The 20,022-nt window shown below is 45.7% G+C and overlaps 1 protein-coding gene across 3 annotated transcripts in view; it reads left to right on the forward strand.

Moving 5' to 3' along the window:
• LOC115092750 (disintegrin and metalloproteinase domain-containing protein 9-like) overlaps positions 1-20,022 on the forward strand; it is a 384,934-nt gene that overhangs the window by 67,118 nt on the left and 297,794 nt on the right. For all 3 annotated transcript variants that reach the window (XM_029604043.1, XM_029604042.1, XM_029604044.1), the window contains exons 9-11: positions 10,278-10,349; positions 10,865-11,034; positions 11,261-11,339. In XM_029604043.1, the coding sequence (XP_029459903.1) occupies positions 10,278-10,349; positions 10,865-11,034; positions 11,261-11,339 (321 nt within the window). The remainder of the gene's footprint in view (positions 1-10,277; positions 10,350-10,864; positions 11,035-11,260; positions 11,340-20,022) is intronic.

Genomic DNA, 20,022 nt, shown 5'->3' on the forward strand with positions numbered 1-20,022 from the left:
CAGCATGGACAGGCGGCTGTGGCCAGGGTGATAGAGTTTCTGCAGTCCCTGGGATGGGTGGTGAACTTCTCCAAGAGCTCCCTCGTGCCCTCGCAGCGCTTGGACTTCTTGGGGGCGACCTTCGACACACGTCTGGGCGCGGTTTTTCTACGTCGGGACAAGGCGCAAGCCCTGCGGGATCACATACAGCGGTTCTCTGCATTACCAGCTCCCACCTCCTGGGACTATCTGCAGCTCCTGGGGGTCATGGGTTCCACCATCGACATGGTTCCTTGGGCATTTGCGCACCTCCGGCCCCTGCAACGAGCACTGCTATCCCGTTGGAAACCACTTTCGCAGGACTACCAGGTGATACTGCCACTGCCCCAGTTTGCCAGGGACAGTCTGGCCTGGTGGATGGTCCCGGAGCACCTGGCTCGCGGCGTGTCCCTCGACCTACCGAATTGGGTAGTGGTCACCACCGACGCCAGTCTCTTAGGCTGGGGAGCAGTCTGCGACTGCAGCGCCACGCAGGGGACGTGGTCCGCGGAGGAGGCGAAGTGGTCCATCAATCGTCTGGAGACCAGAGCGGTCAGGCTGGCGCTTCTCCACTTCCTGCCACTCCTTCGGAATCGGGAAGTCAGAATCTTATCGGACAACGCGACTACGGTGGCCTACATCAACCAACAGGGCGGCACTCGCAGCCCGCAGGTCGCGCTCGAGGCGGCGATGCTGATGCAGTGGGCGGAACGACATCTGGCCCGTCTGGCGGCCTCGCACATCGCGGGCGTGGACAACGTCCAGGCGGATTTCCTCAGTCGCCAGCTTCTGGATCCCGGAGAGTGGTCCCTCTCCGACGAGGCCATGCAGCTGCTTGTTCGACGGTGGGGCTCCCCCCACCTGGATCTCATGGCGTCCGCCCAAAACACCAAGGCTCCTCGGTTCTTCAGTCGCCGAAGAGAACGGGGGGCGGAGGGCGTCGATGCTCTCGCGCTCCCGTGGCCGGCCGATCTGCTTCTATACGCGTTCCCCCCGTGGCCACTGGTGGGAAGGCTACTGCGACGGATAGAGGCTCATCGAGGGACTGTCATCCTGGTCGCGCCAGAGTGGCCAAGACGACCTTGGTTTGCGGACCTCCTTCACCTAGTAATCGACGGACCCATCCGGCTGGGACATCTGCCCCGCCTTCTCCACCAGGGACCGGTATTTTTCGACCAGGCAGAACTCTTCTCTCTTGCGGCCTGGCTTTTGAGAGGCGTCGACTTCGACGACGGGGATACCCGGAGGCGGTAGTGTCCACGCTGCTGCGTTCTCGGAAGACTTCGACGTCGGTGGCCTATGTGCGAGTCTGGAAGGTGTTCGAGCTGTGGTGTACCGGCCTGAACACAAGACCCTCGGAGGCGTCTGTCCCGCAGATCCTCCAGTTCCTACAAGCGGGGGTGGACAAGGGGCTCGCTTACAACTCCCTTCGGGTTCAAGTGGCCGCTCTTGGCTCCCTCCTGCGCGACGGAGGATCACTGTGTCAACACCCGGACATCGCCCGTTTTCTCAAGGGGGTCAAGCATTTGCGTCCTCCTTTGCGGGACCCTTGTCCCTCCTGGAGTCTCAACCTGGTATTACGGTCCATGTCAGGACCACCGTTTGAACCGCTGCGGAATGCGTCGATCAAGGATCTCACTCTCAAGACTGTGTTCCTGGTGGCCATCTGCTCTGCTCGGCGGATTTCGGAGCTCCAGGCTCTGTCGTGTAGAGAACCCTATCTCCGGTTCTCCGATTCGGGAGTTTCTCTCCGTACTGTGCCCTCCTTCCTTCCGAAGGTGGTGTCTGCGTTCCATGTGAATCAGACGGTGGAACTTCCATCTTTCTCTTCGTCTGAGCCGAGATCTCTTCGTCTTCTTGATGTTAAGCGCACCCTGCGTATCTACCTGGAGGCTACGAATGATTTCCGGACTTCTGACCATCTCTTCGTCCTTTGGTCCGGTCCCCGGAAGGGATCTCAGGCCTCGAAGACGACCATTGCCAGATGGCTGAAGGCCGGCGTTGCTGCTGCCTACATTGGCGCGGGGCGGATTCCTCTGCCCGGCATTGTAGCGCATTCTACACGGTCTCAGTCAGCCTCTTGGGCGGAGACCCGCTCGGTCTCTTCGCAAGAAATCTGCAGAGCGGCTACCTGGAAATCGTTGCACACGTTCTCAAGACACTATCGACTACACCTCGCCTCTTCCGTCCATGGACACTTTGGCGAACAGGTTCTACGAGCGGGCCTCGCAGGACCCCACCCGGTTTAGGGACGCTTGGGTACATCCCACGGTCTGGACTGATCCAGGTACGTACAGGGAAAAGAAAATTATTACTTACCTGCTAATTTTCGTTCCTGTAGTACCATGGATCAGTCCAGACGCCCACCGCATTTGGGTCTTTCTCATCCTGCTCAGCTGTCTCTTTTGGGCGCTGATTCGGCTCGGCTCAGCTGGTATATGGTAGTGTCTTTTCTGCTGTTTCTTTCACGTGTTCCCTGTTTCACTGTTTATCACTGTTTTCTTGGGGGTTGACACGCGATGTGACCTCCCACCCATTGGTGGGACGGTACAGTTTTTCTCTATTTAAATTCAGCGGCTTCATGTTGCCGTCTTGTTTAAACTTGATCCAATGCAGGGGTTTTCTGTTTATTCGGGCTTTGATATACTCGATACTGAACTCCTGCAGAGGGGGTAGTAGTACTTATGGTGACGCCCCCTCAGAGTTTTGGTCTGACTCCATCTGCTGGATTGGGGACATAACCCACGGTCTGGACTGATCCATGGTACTACAGGAACGAAAATTAGCAGGTAAGTAATAATTTTCTTATAAATACAACCACTAAACCTCAAATAATCGCAAAAGCAGGTTATAGTCAAGAAAGCAGACGACGTTGGCAGATAAGAACCTCTTAGTCCATCCACTCTGTTCATTTGAGCCTGCCTTCTGTGCTATCACAGGACTTACTCATTTGTAGACTTTAGTCTTTCAGATCTCCTTCATTACTATGGTAAGTGTGGCATGGCACCCCTCATGGCTAGCGCTCCGAGCGGCTTCCTGACATATTGGGTCATCTGTGTATGGCTTATACCAATTCAGAGTAGAAAATTAAAGAAAACCACTTAAGAACATAAGAACTTGCCATGCTGGGTCAGACCAAGGGTCCATCAAGCCCAGCATCCTGTTTCCAACAGAGGCCAAACCAGGCCACAAGAACCTGGCAATTACCCAAACACTAAGAAGAACCCATGCCACTGATGCAATTAATAGCAGTGGCTATTCCCTAAATAAATTTGATTAATAGCCTTTAATGGACTTCTCCTCCAAGAATTTATCCAAACCTTTTTTGAACCCAGCTACACTAACTGCACTAACCACATCCTCTGGCAACAATATTTTAAAATTTCAAACATCGTTCAATGTAACACGTTGTTCTGTATGTAAACCGGAGTGAAGGCAACTCTGCTATACCTCGGTATATAAAAAAAAAAAAAAGCTAAATAAATAAATAAATAAACAAATTCCAGAGCTTTATTGTGCGTTGAGTGAAAAAGAATTTTCTCTGATTAGTCTTAAATGTGCTACTTGCTAACTTCATGGAATGCCCCCTAGTCCTTCTATTATTTGAAAGTGTAAATGTGATTTCTGATCATTTGCATTCTAAGCTTTTGATCTGGTGGAGGTGAGAATTCCAAGTTCAGTTCCAACATTTAAATCCCAAGCATTGGTATGGATGCCATTCCCTTAAACCCTGCTTTGCCTTCTGGTTGGCTCCAGTGGCTAGGTCGGCGGCTCTCTTACTCTAACCAAAATAATTGTTAATTAGTCTCCTCACCGGTCAGCCCATTCCCCATTAAAAAAAAAAAAATCCAGTTATCAGAGGTACTCCTTCAACTGCTTTTATTTTTATGCTTCATATGTCCAATTTCAGAAAAACAACTTTATTCTTCGTGTAGAAATGCAATTCTCCAGTAACTAATCACAGTCTGCACTACTAGGTTTGCAAACAAAACAGTTGCAACTCCCACAAATAAGCTATAAGACTCTAGTTAATTAGGTTTTACAAGATAGCAATTCTAAGTCTGCTAGTACTGCTCTTAGGTGATTTCACAGTCCTGATACAGTTTGGGATTCTGGATAGCAAGTGGTTTCCTTTTTTTCAGCTATAAAAGTTCACTTTCACACAGACAATTAGCTTTCAATTAGGGGAAGTTCCCATTCTGTATGGCTCACTCTCTTACTGTGGATTCAATTATATGGCCAATAGATGAGTTTCACGTCTGTATAATCCTAATTCATTGATTTACCAGTCAGTATATATAGTTATATTCACCAATGCCCAAAGTTCAAAACCACCTGCTATAGTCTACCCATCTCGCAACCCCAACGCTCATTATGCCTGGTATAATTATTGTTACTGTTGTTTTAGATACCACTAACAGTTTGTAATAGATACTGTTTTAGATACTGTTAAATCATTTTCAATGTACTATATAAATATTATAGTTTATTGTATCACGTTGTAAGTTACATAATTTACACATGTATATATTATAGTTCATAGTTTACTGTATTATGTTGTTATAACTTAAACCGGAGTGAAGGACCCTCCAAACCGGTATATAAAAACACCCAAATAAAATAAATAAATAAAACGTACTCATATGCAGATCCAAAGCCTGGCTAATCATTTAGCCAGAGCTTTTAGTTCTATAAAACGTATTTTTGATTAATAACTGGAAGGGGGACAGTATGTAAATCCACAACTCTAGTGCTAAACTTTCAAAAGGGGAACTTTGACAAAATGAGAAAAATAGAAAAAAACTGAAAGGTGAAGCTACAAAGGTAAAAAGTGTGCAACAGGGGTGGACATTGTTAAAACAATACCACCTTAGAAGCACAGTCCAGATGTATTCCATGCATTAAGAAAGGTGGAAGGAAGACAAAACGATTACCGGCATGGTTAAAAGGTGAGGTGAAATAGGATATTTTAGCCAAAACATCTTCATTCAAAAATTGGAAGACGGATCCATCAGAAGAAAATAGGATAAGAACATAAGAAAATGCCATACTGGGTCAGACCAAGGGTCCATCAAGCCCAGCATCTTGTTTCCAAAAGTGGCCAATCCAGGCCATAAGAACCTGGCAAGTACCCAAAAACTAAGTCTATTCCATGTAACCATTGCTAATGGCAGTGGCTATTCTCTAAGTGAACTTAATAGCAGGTAATGGACTTCTCCTCCAAGAACTTATCCAATCCTTTTTTAAACACCGCTATACTAACTGCACTAACCACATCCTCTGGCAACAAATTCCAGAGTTTAATTGTGCGTTGAGTAAAAAAGAACTTTCTCCAGTTAGTTTTAAATGTGCCCCATGCTAACTTCATGGAGTGCCCCCTAGTCTTTCTACTATCTGAAAGAGTAAATAACCGATTCACATCTACCCGTTCTAGACCTCTCATGATTTTAAACATCTCTATCATATCCCCCCTCAGCCGTCTCTTCTCCAAGCTGAAAAGTCCTAACTTCTTTAGTCTTTCCTCATAGGGGAGCTGTTCCATTCCCTTTATCATTTTGGTAGCCCTTCTCTGTACCTGCTCCATTGCAATTATATATTTTTTGAGATGCGGCGACCAGAATTGTACACAGTATTCAAGGTGCGGTTTCACCATGGAGTGATACAGAGGCATTATGACATTTTCTGTTTTATTTACCAATCCCTTTCTAATAATTCCCAACATACTGTTTGCTTTTTTGACTGCCGCAGCACACTGAACCGATGATTTCAATGTGTTATCCACTATGACACCTAGATCTCTTTCTTTGGTGGTACCTCATAGTATGGAGCCTAACATTTTGTAACTATAGCATGGGTTATTTTTCCCTATATGCATCACTTTGCACTTATCCACATTAAATTTCATCTGCCATTTGGATGCCCAATTTTCCAGTTTCACAAGGTCTTCCTGCAATTTATCACAATCTGCTTGTGATTTAACTACTCTGAACAATTTTGTATCATCTGCAAATCTGATTACCTCACTTGCCGTATTTCTTTCCAGATCATCTATATAAATAAAAATGTAAATGTTCGTTTGTTCAAAATCTTAAATCTATAAAAGTTCTTCACCGATTACTTTGAAATTTTGACACAACGTTGCATTTGAATACACAGTGTTTTTATATACCTATATCATAAAGATGTCACACCTGTAACAGGTAAAAACATGCTTTTTGGGAAAAACAGTGCCATCTGTTGGACATAAAGGCAACACACACTATCAACTAGATAAATGAGGCTTGACTGATGTACCGCAAATGCGCAGTAGAGAGCAGCTCTACTGCGCACGCGCGGCACAAAGAACTCTGCCTGACGTGCCGCGAGAGAGCATGTTGTCAGAGCGGCGGACACAGCGTTTTGCGGCAGTGGCGGTGGTATGTGAGCATCGGTTGGGCCAGCAATAGAGAGCGGCGGATGCGGTGTGGAGGAGCCGCGGCGGTGAAAGCTGAGCGATGGGCGGGCAAGCAATGAGCGCGGTGGTGAGGCACGCGCGAGATCACTGCTCCAAGAAAAGGCTCCTCAGACATGTTAACAGCCGGAGCCTGGCCCTCCGTTGCCGGGGAAGGGGGGAGGGAGTAGGGACGGCGAAGGAGGGCCAGGCTCAGGCTGTTAACATGCTGCAGTTCTGTTAGCAAATGCCTCCACCTTTAGCCTGTTCCCTCTCAGCTGGCCCTGTGTAGAAGAGGGAATGGAGGAGGGGAGTGACTGAGGAAAGGGGAGGGAGAATGAGGGGGGAGGTGAGAGTGAGGGAAGGGGAGTGAAAATGAGGGGGGAGGTTATAGTGAGGAAAAGGGAGGGAGTGGGAAGGAAAATGAGGGGGGAGGTGAGAGTAAGGGGAGGGAGAATGAGGGGGGAGGTGAGAGTGAGGGGAGGGAGTTTGATTTGGGGCAGGAGAGGGAAGTGGGGGTGAGTGACCGAGGGGGAGGCGGATGAGTGACTGAGGTGAATGAGCGAAGGGGAGTGAGGGAACAGAAGTGTAGACGGGGAGCAGTGTCCGAAAACAGACCAAAATTTTTTTTTAATGTAGCCCAACGGACTGCAAATGCAGAGTAGAGAGCAGCTCTACCACGCATGTGCGGACCATAGAGCTCTGCGCTACGTGCTGAGTGTCACAGAGGGGAGGAGGAAAGGTCAGACGAGTCGCCGCTCCGAGAAACGGCTCAGCCCATTCCTCCGCTGCCGGGGAAGGGGGGACGGAGTAGGGACTGCCGGACAGTTACACACACAAGAAGAGGAAAGGGTAGAAGAGTCACCGAGCCAGTCCGTTCACCGCTGGGGAAGGGGGGGGGGGGGGGAGTTGGGACGGCCAGAGCAGAGCTAATGCGCATTGTGAAATTAAACCAGACTGAGCCACGGCAACGCGTGGCCGGGTACAGCTAGTTTATAAATATATTGAAAAGTACGGGTCCCAATACAGATCCCTGAGTCACTTCACTGCCCACTCCCTTCCACTGAGAAAATTGTCCATTTAATCCTACTCTCTGTTTCCTGTCTTTTAGGCAGTTTGTAATCCACAAAAGGACATCACCTCCTATCCCATGACTTTTTAGTTTTCTTAGAAGCCTCTCATGAGGGACTTTGTCAAACACCTTCTGAAAATCCAAATACACTACATCTACTGGTTCACCTTTATCCACATGTTTATTAACCCCTCAAAAAAATGAAGCAGATTTGTTAGGCAAGACTTTCCATGAGTAAATCCATGTTGACTGTTTTCCATTAAACCATGTCTTTCTATATGCTCTACGATTTTGATCTTTAGAATAGTGGTTTGTAGTTTCCAGCATGCAGTATAAATTGTTTAAAAAAAAAAAAAGGATGGGAATGGGAGAACCTGGGAGCAAAACTATTTACAGAAAAAAAAACCTTCTGGTAAATTAGGGAAGTAGGGACAAGGGAGGATGGTCAGGACCGATGCATGAGAACCCCCAGGGCCCTTACAGCTGTGCCAAGCAGCTGTACGGCCCTGAGGATTGCATCCGTGTTCCTGACCATCCTCTCCTGGAAGGCATGCACGGCCCTCAGTTTGTCTCGCACCCCCCTCACGAAAGTGCGGAACTTACGCCTACTCAGAGGCTCATACGGGAGAAGCTGCTCCCGATGATGAGCCTCTGCGCTGCTGACGTGAGGGAGGCGTAGAGGAACCAGAGGGCTGTGCATGCCTTCCTGGACCAGCAAAGGCTGGCCCATGGGTGCCCCCGCTTTCCTAACTCCCCAGGCAAAACGGGGAGGACACCCTATGTAGGGGGTTCTAGGGAGAGGCCCTGGGTGCGCCTCTTCATGGGGAGGTGGCTGCCGCCTTGGATGTTGCCTCGCGGTGGGGAGAATCCAGCTCCCCCCGGAGTGGCTGCAGCTGTTCCCTGTGCCGGAGCTGGGCCTGGCCTTTCCTCTTCAGGTTCTGCAGCATTGTAAAACAAAAGGAGGAGTCAGAATAAACTGTACATTCATGTGGAAAAACATGTTAGAACATTCCATTAGCGTGGAAAGATCAATTACCACCAGGCTCAGTCCACTCTGCCCGCAGCCACTCCAGCCACCACCTCCTCTTTAGGCACAGCCACCGGGCCTTCTTCTTCAGGTCCTCTGTCTATTAGAAAATGGAAAGAGTACCATGCGTGTACTCTGTAGGTGCTAATAGGAGTTGCATACTGGAATGTGACAATGAGTGCAATAACAACATTTAGCTACCATGAAGAACCATGAGATTGAGGTTCAAAGGTCATGTTGGTAATAAGCTATGCCAATAATCTTTGGGTTTTACATTACATTCTCCATCCAAAAGCCTATACTATAACACTCTGTTTTTTACTACGTTTCCTCCTCCCCGGCCTAACTCGACCTTCACACTTCCACAGTGCCCCCATCTGCAGTAGATTACATAACTGTTAAAACTGTCTACTTATGCTACGTGAGTGTGAGGCCCTCTCATTGAATCGGGCCTGCACTTCCCACAGGCCCTCCTTAGGCGGGGGTAGTGAGTCCTCTGTCCCCTGATTGGAAAGAGTCGCCTTTCTTTCTCCACCACCAGGGACGCAAGCAAAGCTACGTCTCTGGTGGTGAAATTGGGCTGCCTCCCCCTGCCAGCCATTTCGCACGCACTGGCGAAGCAGAAAGTCCCGCATTCACGTTCGTATGCACACGGGCGCCCACTCGAATGCATGGCATGCAGAAGTATATGTGCACGCGCTGCAGCGTGCACAAATATGCGCGCTACGTACAACGGACGCGCACAAGTCGCGGACGAAACATACACGTATTTTGCATAGTGCACGCACTATGTAAAATACATGCTGGCCACAATGCATACAGCCGTGCGCGCCATTAATATAGGCGCGCTTGCATCTTTGAAAATCTACCCCTTAGTCTTTCCACTTTGGCCTTGTCTTCCCTAAGTGCCCCTTTAACCCTTCATAGGCCGCCTCCTTTAGATATTTAAAAACTTTTTATTATGAGTTTTGCCTCTACAGCCAGCTTCTTTTCAAATTCTCTTTTTTGGTTGCCTTATCAATGTTTACCAACTAATTTGCCAATGCTTATCTTTTCCTTGTTTTCTTCAGTTGGATCCTTTTTCCAATTTTTGATTTAAGATACAAAAGGAGCAGATAGCTTGCTGATAACCTTTTTCAACTGAAAATCCCTCCAAGCAATAAACTGTTCCAGGCTGTTTTGGATCAAAGAGACAAATAGAAAAGGGAGAGACACACTGATAAAGAAAAAGCAGAAAGACAATGTCCAATCAAGAAGTTCAGAACAATCAAACAGCAGCTCTAATGATCTATTAGAGTAAAGATTGTATGCCCTGCAAAGAATCTAAGCTAAACAATATTACAAGAGTGCACAGAGTGGCAATTGTTGTAATAAGGGAATCATATCAAATAAACTGTAAAGACAGAACAAGATCTCATAATCATATCATATCCTCAAGTATCGAATTACTCTTAGCAGTATTGTCTGATTTTTTTTTTTTTTTTGGTTTATTTTTCATTTTGTAAGTCACATCCTCTCTGAGAAGGGGCTCCAAATTTCCTCCAGTTTCTGATTTTCCCATTTCTGGCATCAATCATCTTATTCAAGATGGCTTTTTATGAAATCCAAGTAGCTATAAGTGGAAGAATCTCAACTAGACAGATTGGATGGGCCAATTTGGTTTTTATCTGCCATCACCTACTATGTTACAGTATTAATGTTTATGTAATATAGGTTTTTTTTTTTCATAGTTCCAAGTTATGGGTCAGGATACAAATGGAATAACAACCAAAATAGTTCAGATGATCAGTTACCTCAACGCGGTAAGGCTGATTTCTCCCTTTTTCAAAATTAACCAAAATTTGTAAATACCATAGATGGGGTTATAAACCATGAAGTTTTTCATGGTTACTTGGTTTAGTCCTAAGTTTTTACATAATATGATGTTCTTAGGTGATTCAGCTGCTATAATTTTTGTCAGTTTTGGCATGTGTATTTAAAGTGATTTTGTGTTTCTGTAGGTGCTGGTACATTATTCATGACTTCCTGTCTGAATCTGAGCAAGGCATTTGATTTCCATGTCTCCATGAAACCCACCTATAGAGATTTATCTTACTCTGACTTTTCTAATAAACAACATAATATGCTTACCTACATTTTGTAGGTTCCCCATTCATTTAATGCCCAACCTGAATCACTCCGAGGAACTTCCTTTTTTTTTTTATGAAATCTCCTGTCCATCTTTACATTGAATATGACATTTTCAACATTCATTAGAGTTTTGCTGAAGAATTCCTGGAAACTTGAGTTGATTATTTCAGGTATATTCTATTTGCAGATGTACACCCCATTTAATCTGCACATCATACTACGTGGATTGGAGATCTGGACAAGCCAGGACAAAGTGTCCACAGAAGGGTCAATGGATGATATGCTAATCAGATTTATAAAGTGGAAAGAGCAGAGTCTTATCCCACGTCAAAAACATGACATTGCTTATCTTATAATGTAAGAATGCTGATTTATTTACAGATCATGAAAAGTAGGTTCCTTGTGCTTAATGACCAGGTAGGGAGACTTGGAAATCTCTTAACTTACCAAGGCATCACCAGCAGGTGTATGCCCAACCTGACAGTCATTTCCACTGTTTTTACAGCAAAATAAACCCTTTTTCATTTGATTTATTTGTTCCATAGTGTATGGTATATGTGACTGGGATTTTTCTCTGACTTAGTTCTAGAACAGATGTCAAATCTGCAGGGACAACAACTTTTGGAAAAGTGTGTTCCGATTCCAGTGGAGCCATAATCGTGGTATGTTAGAAGAACTTTCACTTGTCACTTCATTTTTAATAATTTCCATGAATTGATACATGCTTTGTTTACAGAAGAATCTAAGTTAAAAATAAAGTGTAAATAATTTGGGGGTATAATTAGCAGACATAATGGCTGAAACCAAGTGCAGTTCTGTCCTTTTAATTAACTAGTGATGCTAAAGTGATATGTTAGCATGTGGTAGATACTGTTTTTTAGGGACCTGTGAGAAGAAGATGCTCCCACCTTGTTCTGGACCATTATCCGATAGCCCGGAATAACTAAGCAACCAGGCAAACTTGCAGAAATAATGTTTTGTATTTCTTTATAGGTCTGTTTACTTCACAGATAATGACACAGTTCTTTACTTGAAACACTTGCTTTCTATATATGGACAGCAGGCATTTATATACTCTTTACAGATGTAAACTTCCACTCAGTAAGCCAGCCCACACACATAACACACACCTTCATATCACTCACACCAACCCATCACTTAATCCTGCCACCCCTCTACCCCTACACACACAGGGGCGGATTTTAAAAGGCGCGCGAATAGCCTACTTTTGTTTGCACTCCAGGCGCAAACAAAAGTACGCTGGATTTTAGTAGATACGCGCGGAGCCGCGCGTATCTGCTAAAATCCTGGATCGGCGCGCGCAAGGCTATGGATTTTGTATAGCCGGCGCGCGCCGAGCCGCGCAGCCTACCCCCGTTCCCTCCAAGGCCGCTCCGAAATCGGAGCGGCCTCGGAGGGAACTTTCCTTTGCCCTCCCCTCACCTTCCCCTCCCTTCCCCTCCCTAACCCACCCGCCCGGCCCTGTCTAAACCCCCCCCTTACCTTTGTCGGGGGATTTACGCCTCCCAGAGGGAGGCGTAAATCCCCGCGCGCCAGCGGGCCTCCTGCGCGCCGGGCCGCGACCTGGGGGCGGGTACGGAGGGCGCGGCCACGCCCCCGGACCGCCCCGGGCCGTAGCCACGCCCCCGTACCCGCCCCCAAAACGCTGCCGACACGCCCCCGAAACGCTGCGACGACCAGGCCCGCCCCCGACACGCCCCCCTCGGAGAACCCCGGGACTTACGCGAGTCCCGGGGCTCTGCGCGCGCCGGGAGGCCTATGTAAAATAGGCTTCCCGGCGCGCAGGGCCCTGCTCGCGTAAATCCGCCCAAAACCGGGCGGATTTACGCGAGCAGGGCTCTGAAAATCCGCCCCACAGTGGGGAGGAGAGGGAAAATAGGGATGAGGACAAAGTAGAGAAGAGAAACAATGCTTATACATACACAAAACTCATCCCCAAACAAATCCTGACTCACCCCATACCACTCTTAGCACTTACACCACTTGTACCAACCCCATAACACATACAACCCCACAACACATGCACAGGAGGGTGGGAATAACGTGAAGAATGCAAGGGAGAAAGAATGCACCCTTCTCAAGGCACACATCCCTCCTCACTTCCTGACAACATACTCTCCCCCCTGCACACACACATGGAGGGGTAGAGTATGATGGAGAAAGAGGGTATCTTTCCAACTCACACACACCCTGTTACCAGGTTACTGTTTGGATGTGGTAAAATATAGGACTGGTATCACCCAGACCCCCTTCCCTAGTGAGACCCATTACCTAAAACATAAGACCGGTATCCTACAAGCTCCCTTCCTAACAGGATTTACCATACAAAATACCTCATCTGCACTCACACACTGAGTCAACACAATTGTAGATGCCAGGATAAGCAGTATTTTTATTATTAATGCTAATTTATGCTCCAGAAAGCAATGCAGCAGAGGTAATATATAGATATAGCAAAGATATAGTTGAAATAATGTAGTACTAATACTTTTCTTATGGTTATTAGGAAGGTGGCTAAAGATTCAAGATTCTTTCTCTCTGTCATAAGAACATAAGAAATTGCCATGCTGGGTCAGACTAAGGGTCTATCAAGCCCAGCATCCTGTTTCCAACAGAGGCCAAAACCAGGCCACAAGAACCTGGCAATTACCCAAACACTAAGAAGAACCCATGCTACTGATGCAATTAATAGTAGTGGCTATTCCCTAAGTATAATTGATTAATAGCCATTAATGGACTCCTCCAAGAATTTATCCAAACCTTTTTTGAACCCAGCTACACTAACTGCACTAACCACATCCTCTGGCAACAAATTCCAGAGCTTTATTGTGCGTTGAGTGAAAAATAATTTTCTCCGATTAGTCTTAAATGTGCTACTTGCTAACTTCATGGAATGCCCCCTAGTCCTTCTATTATTCGAAAGTGTATTATTCGAAAGTGTAAACGTGCGCTTTCCCTAGCTGGACCCTCCTTATGGAACTCTATCCCTACCTATCTACGCCACGAAACCTGCCCCAAAAAATTCAGACAAAACCTCAAGACGTGGCTTTTCGCACGAGCATACACTTGAACCCCCCGCCTTTCACTCCTCCACTCCTCCTCTCCAAACCGCTCCCCTGCCCCTCTCCCCTCCCCCTTACCCAAATCATCTTCATTGTAAAAAATTTACTTGTATATAATTTCTGTATATAATTTTATTGCCTATATATAATCATGCTCCCACGTTTATAATCACATTACCTCGCTTATATCTTTCTTGTACAATAATTTCCCTCCAGGTTTCCCCCCCTTACCACCCCCCAGTTCTTCTATCAGTTTCATTGTAAAGCCCTGTTGGCCAGTTTTATGTTACATGGAAACCGATGTGATGTTTGCATAACGAACGTCGGTATACAAAATTTTTTTAAAATAAATAAATAAATAAATAAATAACTAACTGAGTCACATCTACTCATTCAAGACCTCTCATGATATTAAAGACCTCTATCATATCCCCCCTCAGCCGTCTCTTCTCCAAGCTGAACAGCCCTAACCTCTTCAGCCTTTCCTCATAGGGGACCTGTTCCATCCCCTTTATCATTTTGGTTACCCTTCTCTGTACCTTCTCCATCGCAACTATATCTTTTTTGTGATGTGGCGACCAGAATAGTACACAGTATTCAAGGTGCGGTCTCACCATGGAGCGATACAGAGGCATTATGACATTTTCCATTCTATTAACCATTCCCTTCCTAATAATTCCTAACATTCTATTTGCTTTTTTAACTGCTGCAGCACACTGAGCTGACGATTTTAAAGTATTATCCACTATGATGCCTAGATCTTTTTCCTGGGTGGTAGCTCCTAATATGGAACCTAACATCGTGGAGCCCATCCTTTCGGAAAAGTCTCCCCTTTCCCCAAAAGTTTCCCCAGTACCTTACAAAGCTGAATCCCTCTTCCCTGCACCATCGTCTCATCCACGCATTGAAACTCTGGAGCTCTGCCTGCCTCTGGGGACCTGCACGTGGAACAGGAAGGATTTCAGAGAATGCCACCCTGGAGGTTCTGGATTTCAGCTTCCTACCTAAAATCCTAAATTTGGCTTCCAGAACCTCTCTCCCACATTTTCCTTATTCAGAGTAGTTAAATCACAAGCAGACTGTTATACATTACAGGAGGACCTTGCAAGACTGGAAGATTGGGCATCCAAATGGCAGATGAAATTTAATGTGGACAAGTGCAAGCTGTTGCATATAGGGAAAAATAACCCTTGCTGTAGTTACACAATGTTAGGTTCCATATAGGGAAAAATAACCCTTGCTGTAGTTACACGATGTTAGGTTCCATATTAGGAGCTACCACCCAGGAAAAAGATCTAGGCATCATAGTGGATAATACTTTAAAATCGTCAGCTCAGTGTGCTGCAGCAGTTAAAAAAGAGTGAGGTTGAGAGATTTTTTTGCAGCTATGAGGAGACCTCCCCCTTTTCTCTTTTTTCTGGGTAGGGAGAAGATATCATATATCTGTGTAGGAAGTGGATTAATTAAGACTGTGTCTGTTGGCTTCAGCCAGGTCTCCGTGATGGCACAAATGTCAGGTTTAGCATCGAGCAGATAGTCATGAAGGATGTGAGTTTTTTTGGTGATTGACTGAGCATTGAAAAGTGTTAAGGTGAAGAGGGCCAGACCCATCAATTGTGTAAAGGGAGAGATCATCACCGGAGTGAGATTTCTGCGAGTTATTGGTTGATAACGTAGCAAAGGCTTCGTCTTGAAGCAGATGTTGTGGTGCAATGTGTGTATCGGGTATGCAGACAACATGTTGGGCATAAAGAGAACACTTTGATGGGATTTGCCAGCAGATGATATTCTAAGGCGTAAAGGAATTGAGGACTTAAGGAGGAATCTTAGAGGGAAAAATGATTAAGTAGTATGGCAGTGCTGGCTTTTTGCTGAATGAGTGATGGGGAGACTGGAATGTACAGTTTGGCTAATTGAAATCGTGGGATGAATGGATGAAAGCTGGTGGTGGCTGGGTGAATGCTGAGGATCCTGGATAATGGTGTGGATCCTGGATGAATGCTGTGGATCCTGGATGAATGCTGGAAGAATGCTGGAAGAAAGCTGAGGATCCTGGATGAATGCTGAGGATCTTGGATGAATGCTGAGGATCCTGGAAGAAAGCCGAGGATCCTGGATGAATGCTGAGGATCCTGGATGAATGCTGAGGATCCTGGAAGAATGCTGTGGATCCTGGATGAATGCTGGAAGAATGCTGGAAGAATGCTGTGGATCCTGGAAGAATGCTGTGGATCCTGGAAGAATGCTGAGGATCCTGGATGAATGCTGAGGATCTTGGAAGAAAGCTGGGGATCCTGGATTAATGCTGAGGATCCTGGAAGAAAGCTGGGGATCCTGGATGAATGCTGTGGATCCTGGATAAATACTAGGGTGTCTGGAGAATGCTTGGGAGGGCCTGTGTTAGATGTGTGTGGTGTGCTCTGGTGCGCACGAAGGGGCGCACAAAGGGGCTGGCCCCTTTGTCGCGCTCCTTAGGCGCGCGACGCCTGGAGTCATTTCAGCCCTTTAAAGGGCTCTGGGGAGGCGTCGGGGCTTCCGGGGAGGGCTTACCGGTTCCCTTCCTTTTTTTCCTTTCGCTTTGTTCTGCTGCAGCCGTCCGGGTTTAAAGGGCGCTTTTTAATTTTTTTTTTCTTTGACTGAAATCGCCTGCCTCGAAGCCTCACGAGAGGCTAGTCACGGTCCACCTCCCCTGGCCCCGATGGGCCGACGCCGACCGCACGGGGAGGGCCGACCAGAGCCGAGGGGGACGTGCAGGATGGCGGCGCCGGAGGGAAAAATCACAATCCGCTTGTGATTTAACTAATCTGAATAATTTTGTGTTATCTGCAAATGTGATCACTTCACTTGTCATACCCCTTTGCCATATCATGCAATGGTTTTTTTTTTTTCTCTTTTCTGGTAACACTTCAATGTTTTTCTCTAGAACTTCTTCATTTATTTATATAGGGAAGGCTTTTTGTTCTTGTTGCACTTGATACTGTGTATGTCTCCATGTCACAGGTCTAATTCTGCCAGAGCCTACTGTAATCCTGGTTTTTAATGAATTCCTTAATGACCTGTTTGAGTGGGGGGGGTGTACTTGTTGACTGCCCATCTGTCAAGAATGGGTGACTGTGGGATACGTGTTATTCTACCCGAGCCTACTGTATTTCTTTTTATTGACTCCTGGTTATTCTGTGGTATTGGGGAATTATTTTCTGAGTAATGCAATGTGGGTGTAATACTTTTAATTGAAGCTAATTGAGCTTTAACCTCAGTCAGCTCCTTTTTCAAAGAAGAGAGTTGTGCACAGATTGGGCAAGCTCTAAGTTTCCAGATGCTTTCCCTCAGAATAAAGGCTCCACAGCAGTTACATTGGATAGTGCTCATTTTGGTAAATTTTTGATTGGTGTTAACAATCTACTAATGTATCTTGTTGCTAATGTTAAGTTAGGCAGTCTATATTAGAAAACAAACCCCAGGGGTAGGGTGGGAGGGAATCAAACAGTTTAACCTGGATGAGCAGGGTAGAGCAGGACACTTTCTGGAACTTTATTAGTCCTTTAGCTATTAAATGATCCCTCAGCACTAATGTGCCAATATTAAACAGATTATTATAGAATAGCTATACAATAAGAAAAATGCAGGTATACTGAATCTTTAAACAAACAATTAGCAAGGACCAAAACAACTAATATACAATACCAGACCTAGAGAAGGTAAAAAAGAGCAGTTCTACTTCAAAGAGAGCCCAGAGCACTTTTAGAAGGAATAGAGAAAGAAAACACAGGAGGTTTGTTTTTGGGTTTTTTTGTTTTTTTCCCTCAGAGAGATCACCACAGAAATTGAGTCAGAGCTCTAGAAAGAAGGCATAAAGAGAGAATGTTTCCTATTACACAGATTTCAGAGACTAAGAATCAGAGCATCAATAGACATTGAAGTGTTACCAGAAAAGAGAAAAAAACCCCATTGCATACAGAATTTCAAAATCCATAACCAAAGGATAAAGCTAATTGAGATGGATGACTCCATCATCAGTGGCAAAACTGCAAAAGGAAAGCGTGAAGTGAATAACAAATCTCAACTAAAGTCTCATAAGGAGTCCAGGAAAAGCAATAACCTTAAAGAGAGAACCTGGAAATCTATGACCACAAATGCTCATAGTTTGGGAAATAAATTCCCAGATCTGCAGGCCCTAATGACAGAGGCAAATTTGGACATTGTTGCTATCACAGAAACATGGTTCACAGAATCTCATGATTGGGATACAGCAATACCAGGCTACAACTTGTTAAGGAAGGACAGAGTGGATAGAAAAGGGGGTGGTGTGGCTCTTTATGTCAGAAACAATATCCAAGCATCTGAGCTGCAAGGAAGCTGGGGCAATGAAGAAGCACTATGGGTCGACCTAAAAAAAGATGACGGAGCATCCATTCATATTGGAGTGGTTTACAGGCCTCCAAACCAAAAGGAAGAGCTGGACAGAGACCTGGTTGAAGACATCCATAAGATAGGTAAGAAGGGAGAAGTGGCGATCGTTGGTGACTTTAATATGCCAGATGTAGACTGGAAAATCCCATCTGCAGAATCTAAAAATAGTAGAGCGATAGTGGATGCCATGCAAGTAACTTTGTTCAAACAAATGGTAATGGAACCCACGAGAGAAGGAGCTATACTCGACTTAGTGCTCACTAATGGAAATAATGTCTCTGATGTCCAGGTGGGCGCCCACCTCAGCACCAGTGATCATCAAAAGGTATGGTTTAATATCACTAAAAGAATATGGAAAAGAAGCACAAAGACCCAAGTTTTACAGTTCAAAATCACAGACTTTGAAGAAATGGGGAAATACCTAGAGGAAGAACTAAAAGGCTGGGAGAACGAGAGAGATGTGGAACAACAGTGGACCAAACTAAAAGGAGCAATTACCAAGGCAACTACTCTATATGTTAGAAGTGTAAAGAAAAGAAAAAGAAAAATGAAACCTATCTGGTTCTCAAAGGAGGTGGCTGACAAAATTAAGGCTAAAAGAACAGCATTCAAGAATGATAAAAGATCCCACAGGAAGAAGCACAAAGAACAATATTTGATTCAATTGAGGGAGACAAAGAAATTAATCAAGTCGGAAAAAAGTCAAGCGGAAGAGAAGATTGCCAAGGAGATAAAGAATGGTAACAAAACATTTTTCAGATACATCAGTGAAAAGAGAAAAGTTCAAAGTGGTATAGTGAAATTGAAAGGTGGAAATGATCAATGCGTGGAGAAAGACGAAGAAATGGCAGATATATTAAATGAATACTTCAGTTCTGTGTTCACTAAAGAAGACCCTGGAGAAGGACCATCTCTACACAACAAGAAACTGGAAGGAAGTGGAACAGACGAAAACCCTTTTACAGTAGAAAATGTATGGGAAGAGCTAAAGAATCTGAAAGTGGACAAAGCCATGGGACCTGATGGGATTCATCCAAGGATACTGAGGGAGCTCAGAGATGTGCTGGCGGGTCCGATGTGTGACCTGTTCAATAGATCCCTAGAAACGGGAGTGGTGCCGAGTGATTGGAGAAGAGCGGTGGTGGTTCCGCTTCACAAGAGTGGGAACAGAGAGAAGGCTGGTAACTACAGACCGGTTAGCCTCACTTCGGTGGTGGGAAAAGTAATGGAGTCACTGTTGAAAGAGAGAATAGTGAACTATCTACAGTCCGGAGAATTGATGGACCAGAGGCAGCATGGATTCACCAGGGGAAGATCCTGTCAGACAAATCTGATTGACTTTTTTGACTGGGTAACCAAGGAATTGGATCGTGGAAGAGCGCTCGGTGTCATCTACTTAGATTTCAGCAAAGCTTTTGATACGGTTTCGCATAGGAGACTGGTGAATAAAACGAGAAGCTTAGGAGTGAGTGCCAAGTTGGTGACCTGGATTGCAAACTGGTTGACGGACAGAAGACAATGTGTGATGGTAAATGGAACTTTCTCTGAAGAGAGAGCGGTTTTAAGTGGTGTACCGCAAGGATCGGTGTTGGGACCAGTCCTGTTCAATATCTTTGTGAGCGACATTGCGGACGGGATAGAAGGTAAGGTTTGTCTTTTTGCGGACGACACTAAGATCTGCAACAGAGTGGACACGCCAGAAGGAGTGGAGAGAATGAGACGGGATTTAAGGAAACTGGAAGAGTGGTCGAAGATATGGCAGCTGAGATTCAATGCCAAGAAGTGCAAAGTCATGCATATGGGGAGTGGAAATCCGAATGAACTGTATTCGATGGGGGGTGGGGGGGGGGGA

The sequence above is a fragment of the Rhinatrema bivittatum genome, chromosome 5, assembly GCF_901001135.1.
Source record: "Rhinatrema bivittatum chromosome 5, aRhiBiv1.1, whole genome shotgun sequence".
NCBI lineage: Eukaryota > Metazoa > Chordata > Amphibia > Gymnophiona > Rhinatrematidae > Rhinatrema > Rhinatrema bivittatum.